Source organism: Homarus americanus, unplaced genomic scaffold, assembly GCF_018991925.1.
Source record: "Homarus americanus isolate GMGI-L3 unplaced genomic scaffold, GMGI_Hamer_2.0 scaffold33939, whole genome shotgun sequence".
In the NCBI taxonomy this organism is placed as follows: domain Eukaryota; kingdom Metazoa; phylum Arthropoda; class Malacostraca; order Decapoda; family Nephropidae; genus Homarus; species Homarus americanus.
Genome location: NW_024729141.1, coordinates 6,262 through 12,318, shown reverse-complemented (window position 1 = coordinate 12,318; position 6,057 = coordinate 6,262). Strand labels below are relative to the sequence as shown.

Sequence of the window (6,057 nt, the reverse complement as noted above, 5' to 3'; positions counted from 1 at the left end):
CCCAAGGGGGCATTGTCCCTATAGAGTCCCTGGGAGCAGTTGGTTTTGCACTATTTAGAACAATGGGAGATATGACGTTAAATAAATACACTGCCCATTACATTTCCAGTATCATCTTAACACGAACAATGTAAAGGAGAATAAATATCCAACAGGAAAACATAAGTTGAGGTGTTGTGCTGACTGACTGCTCTGTTCTCCTATTGGCTGTTGGTTGGCGGATTTTTATTTTAGTCCACCAATCACAGTTAAGTAAAGAATTGCTGGAAGTATGCAATATGTATTTCACCATGACCAAGCAAGCTATAGGGCTCCTGGAGGGGCGCCTCCCCCGCCCCTGGGAGGGCCCTTGAGACCGCCTCTGCCCCTGCGAGGGCCCATGGGGTCTGTACAGCACCTGAGAGGGTCCCTAGGAGAGCCCCTGGGATCGCCGTCACCCCTGAGAGGGCCCCTGAGAGCACCGCCGGCCCTTGGAGGGTCGCTCGGTTCGCCGTCACCCCTGGGTGGGCTCCTTTGGACGCCGAAACACCTGGGAGGGTCCCTCAGGTTCCCGACACCCCTGGGAGGGCCCTAGAGGGTATTGTCTCCTTAGAGTCCTTGGGGGCACTCGTTTCTGCACTATTTAGAACAATGGGAGATATGACGTTAAATAAATACACTGCCCATTACATTTCCAGTATCATCTTAACACGAACAATGTAAAGGAGAATAAACATCCAACAGGAAAACATAAGTTGGGGTGTTGTGCTGACTGACTGCTCTGTTCTCCTATTGGCTGTTGGTTGGCGGATTTTTATTTTAGTTCACCAATCACAGTTAAGTAAAGAATTGCTGGAAGTATGCAATATGTACGACTCCACGACCAAGCAAGCTATAGGGCTTTTAGAAGGGTGCCTCTGGTAGGGCCCCTGGAGGCTCACTCGCTAATGGGAGGGCCCTTGAGACCACCGCCGCCCCTGCGAGAGCCCCTGGGGTCTCAGCCGCACCTGAAAAGGCCCCTAGGAGAGCCCCTGGGATCTCCGTCACCCCTGAGGGGGCCCCTGAGAGCACCATCGCCCTTGGGAGGGCCGTTGGGTCCGCTGCCGCCTCTGGGTGGGCTCCTCCTGACGACGACACCCCTGGGTAGGCCCCAGGGGGCATTTTCCCTATGGAGTCCCTTGGAGCAGTTGGTTTTGCACTATTTAGAACAATGGGAAATATGACGTTCAAGAAATACACTACCCATCACATTCCCAGTATCATCTCACCATGAACAATGTAAAGGAGAATAAATATCCAACAGGAAAACATAAGTTGGGGTGTTGTGCTGACTGACTGCTCTGTTCTCCTATTGGCTGATATTTTGCGGATTTACATTTTAGTCCACCAATCACAGTTAAGTAAAGGATTGCTGGAAGTATGCAATATGTACGACACCATGACCAAGCAAGCTATAGGGCTCCTGGAGGGGCGCCTCCCCCGCCCCTGGGAGGGCCCATGGGGTCTCTATCGCACCTGAGAGGGCCCCTAGGAGAGCCCCTGGGATCGCTGTCACCCCTGAGAGGGCCCCTAAGAGCACCGCCGGCCCTTGGAGGGTCGCTCTGTCCGCCGTCACCCCTGGGTGGGCTCCTTTGGACGCCGACACACCTGGGAGGGTCCCTCAGGTTACCGACACCCCTGGGAGGGCCCTAGAGGGTATTGTCCCCTAAGAGTCCCTGGGGGCAGTCGTTTCTGCACTATTTAGAACAATGGGAGATACGACGTTAAATAGATACACTGCCCATTACATTTCCAGTATCATCTTAACATGAACAATGTAAAGGAGAATAAATATCCAACAGGAAAACATAAGTTGGAGTGTTGTGCTGACTAACTGCTCTGTTCTCCTATTGGCTGTTGGTTGGCGGGTTTTTATTTTAGTCCACCAATCACAGTTAAGTAAAGAATTGCTGGAAGTATGCAATATGTATTTCACCATGACCAAGCAAGGTATAGGGCACCTGGAGGAGCGCCTCCCCTGGCCCTGGGAGGGGCCTTAAGACCGCCTCTGCCCCTGCGAGGGCCCATGAGGTCTCTACCGCACCTGAAAAGGCCCCTAGGAGATCCCCTGGGATCTCCGTCACCCCTGAGGGGGCCCCTGAGAGCACCATCGCCCTTGGGAGGGCCGTTGGGTCCGCTGCCGCCTCTGGGTGGGCTCCTCCTGACGCCGACACCGGAGGGTCCCCTCAGGTTGTTGATGACTTGGGAGGGCCCCTAGGGGTATTGTCCCCTTAGGAGTCCCTGGGGCAGTCGTTTCTGCACTATTTGTGGAACAATGAGATATGACGTTAAATAGATACGCCCATTACAATCTTAGCATTCTTTCTTAACATGAACAATGAAGAGAATAAACATTCAAATAGGAAAACATAAGGTTGGGGTAAGCAGCTGATCAATTGCTCTGTTCTCCTATTGGCTGTTGGTTGGCGGGTTTTTATTTTAGTCCACCAATCACAGTTAAGTAAAGAATTGCTGGAAGTATGCAATATGTATTTCACCATGACCAAGCAAGGTATAGGGCTCCTGGAGGGGCGCCTCCCCTGCCCCTGGGAGGGGCCTTAAGACCGCCTCTGCCCCTGCGAGGGCCCATGAGGTCTCTACCGCACCTGAGAGGGCCCCTAGGAGAGCCCCTGGGATCGCCGTCACCCCTGAGAGGGTCCCTGAGAGCACCGCCGGCACTTGGAGGGTCGCTCGGTCCGCCGTCACGCCTGGGTGGGCTCCTTTGGACGCCGACACACCTGGGAGGGTCCCTCAGGTTACCGACACCCCTGGGAGGGCCCTAGGGGGTATTGTCCCCTTAGAGTCCCTGGGGGCAGTCGTTTCTGCACTATTTTGAACAATGGGAGATATGACGTTAAATAGATACACTGCCCATTACATTTCCAGTATCATCTTAACATGAACAATGTAAAGGAGAATAAATATCCAACAGGAAAATATAAGTTGGGTTGTTGTGCTGACTGACTGCTCTGTTCTCCTATTGGCTGTTGGTTGGCGGGTTTTTATTTTAGTCCACCAATCACAGTTAAGTAAAGAATTGCTGGAAGTATGCAATAGGTACGACTCCACGACCAAGCAAGCTATAGGGCTTCTAGAGGGGCGCCTCTGGTAGGGCCCCTGGAGGCTCACCTGCTAATGGGAGGGCCCTTGAGACCGCCGCTGCCCCTGTGAGAGCCTTTGGGGTCTCAGCCGCACCTGAAAAGGCCCCTAGGAGAGCCCCTGGGATCGCCGTCACCCCTGAGAGGGCCCCTGAGAGCACCATCGCAACTGGGAGGGCCGCTGGGTCCGCCGCCGCCCCTGGGTGGGGTCCTATTGACGCCGACACCCCTGGGTGGGCCCCAGGGGGCATTGTCCCTATAGAGTCACTGGGAGCAGTTGGTTTTGCACTGTTTAGAACAATGGGAAATATGACGTTAAATAAATACACTACCCATCACATTCCCAGCATCATCTCACCAGAACAGCTGAAGGAGGAAGGAACATCCAACAGGAAAACATAAGTTGGGGTGTTGTGCTGACTGACTGCTCTGTTCTCCTATTGGCTGATATCTTGCGGATTTACATTTTAGTCCACCAATCACAGTTAAGTAAAGGATTGCTGGAAGTATGCAATATGAACGACACCATGACCAAGCAAGCTATAGGGCTCCTGGAGGGGCGCCTCCCCTGCCCCTGGGACGGCCCTTGAGACCGCCTCTGCCCCTGCGAGGGCCCATGGGGTCTCTACCGCACCTGAGAGGGCCCCTAGGAGAGCCCCTGGGATCGCCGTCACCCCTGAGAGGGCCCCTGAGAGCACCGCCGGCCCTTGGAGGGTCGCTCTGTCCGCCGTCACCCCTGGGTGGGCTCCTTTGGACGCCGACACAACTGGGAGGGTCCCTCAGGTTACCGACACCCCTGGGAGGGCCCTAGAGAGTATTGTCCCCTTAGAGTCCCTGGGGGTAGTCGTTTCTGCACTATTTAGAACAATGGGAGATATGACGTTAAATAGATACACTGCCCATTACATTTCCAGTATCATCTTAACATGAACAATGTAAAGGAGAATAAATATCCAACAGGAAAACATAAGTTGGGGTGTTGTGCTGACTGACTGCTCTGTTCTCCTATTGGCTGATATCTTGCGGATTTACATTTTAGTCCACCAATCACAGTTAAGTAAAGGATTGCTGGAAGTATGCAATATGAACGACACCATGACCAAGCAAGCTATAGGGCTCCTGGAGGGGCGCCTCCCCTGCCCCTGGGAGGGCCCTTGAGATCGCCTCTGCCCCTGGAGGGCCCATGTCTCTACGCACCTGAGAGGGCCCCTAGGAGAGCCCCTGGGATCGCCGTCACCCTGAGAGGGCCCCTGAGAGCACCGGCCGGCCCTTGAGGGTCAGCTCTGTCCGCGTCACCCCTGGGTGGGTTCCTTGACGACACACCTGGGAGGGTCTCTCAGGTTATGCACCCCTGGGAGGGCCCTAGGTATTGTCCTTAGAGTCCCTGGGGGCAGTCGTTTCTGCACTATTTAGAACAATGGTAAATATGACGTTAAATAAATACACTGCCCATTACATTTCCAGTATCATCTTAACATGAACAATGTAAAGGAGAATAAATATCCAACAGGAAAACATAAGTTAAAGTGTGCTGACTGACTGCTCTGTTCTCCTATTGGCTGTTGGTTGGCGGGTTTTTATTTTAGTCCACCAATCACAGTTAAGTAAAGAATTGCTGGAAGTATGCAATATGTATGACTCCACGACCAAGCAAGCTATAGGGCTTCTGAGGGGTGCCTCTGGTAGGGGCCCCTGGCTCACCGCTAATGGGAGGCCCTTGAGACCACTGCCCCCCGAGAGCCCTGGGATCTCAGCTGCACCTGAAAAGGGCCCCTAGGAGAGCCCCTGGGATCGCCGTCACCCCTGAGGGGGCCTGAGAGCACCATCGCCCTTGGGAGGGTTGGGTCCGCTGCCGCCTGGGTGGGCTCCTCCTGACGCCGACACCCTGGGTGGGCCCCAGGGCATTTTCCCTATGGGTCCCTTGGAGCAGTTGTTTTGCAATTATTTAGAACAATGGGAAATATGACGTTCAATAAATACATTACCCATCACATTCCCAGTATCATCTCACCATGAACAATGTAAAGGAGAATAAATATCCAACAGGAAAACATAAGTTGGGGTGTTGTGCTGACTGACTGCTCTGTTCTCCTATTGGCTGATATTTTGATTTACATTATAGTCCACCAATCACAGTTAAGTAAAGGATTGCTGGAAGTATGTATCGACACCATGACCAAGCAAGCTATAGGGCTCTGGAGGGGCGCCCTGCCCTGGGAGGGCCTTGAGACTGCCTCTGCCCCTGCGAGGCCCATGGGGTCTCTACCGCACCTGAGAGGGCCCAGAGAGCCCCTGGGACCGTCACCCCTGAGAGGGCCCCTGAGAGCACCCGGCCCTTGGAGGGTCGCCTGTCCGCGGCACCCCTGGGTGGGCTTTGACGCCGACACACCTGGGAGGGTCCCCAGGTTGACACTGGGAGGGCCCTAGAGAGTATTGTCCCCTTAGAGTCCCTGGGGGGCAGTCGTTTCTGCACTATTTAGAACAATGGGAGATATGACGTTAAATAGGATACACTGCCCATTACATTTCCAGTATCATCTAACATGAACAATGTAAAGGAGAATAAATATCCAACAGGAAAACATAAGTTGGGGTGTTGTGCTGACTGACTGCTCTGTTCTCCTATTGGCTGTTGGTTGGCGGGTTTTTATTTTAGTCCACCAATCACAGTTAAGTAAAGAATTGCTGGAAGTATGCAATATGTATTTCACCATGACCAAGCAAGGTATAGGGCTCCTGGAGGGGCGCCTCCCCTGCCCCTGGGAGGGGCCTTAAGACCGCCTCTGCCCCTGCGAGGGCCCATGAGGTCTCTACAGCACCTGAGAGGGCCCCTAGGAGAGCCCCTGGGATCGCCGTCACCCCTGAGAGGGTCCCTGAGAGCACCGCCGGCACTTGGAGGGTCGCTCGGTCCGCCGTCACGCCTGGGTGGGCTCCTTTGGAC

The 6,057-nt window shown here is 53.9% G+C and overlaps 1 protein-coding gene across 1 annotated transcript; it reads right to left on the bottom strand.

The window, feature by feature from the left end:
• Positions 1-882: 882 nt before the first annotated feature.
• On the bottom strand, positions 883-3,367 carry LOC121866343 (elastin-like). Its single transcript, XM_042365961.1, has 4 exons — positions 3,148-3,367; positions 2,620-2,756; positions 2,063-2,232; positions 883-1,177 (listed from the first exon to the last, which is right to left on the bottom strand). The coding sequence occupies exons 1-4, from the start codon at positions 3,365-3,367 to the stop codon at positions 883-885; spliced, it is 822 nt and encodes a 273-aa protein (XP_042221895.1).
• Between the last annotated feature and the right edge of the window lie 2,690 nt (positions 3,368-6,057).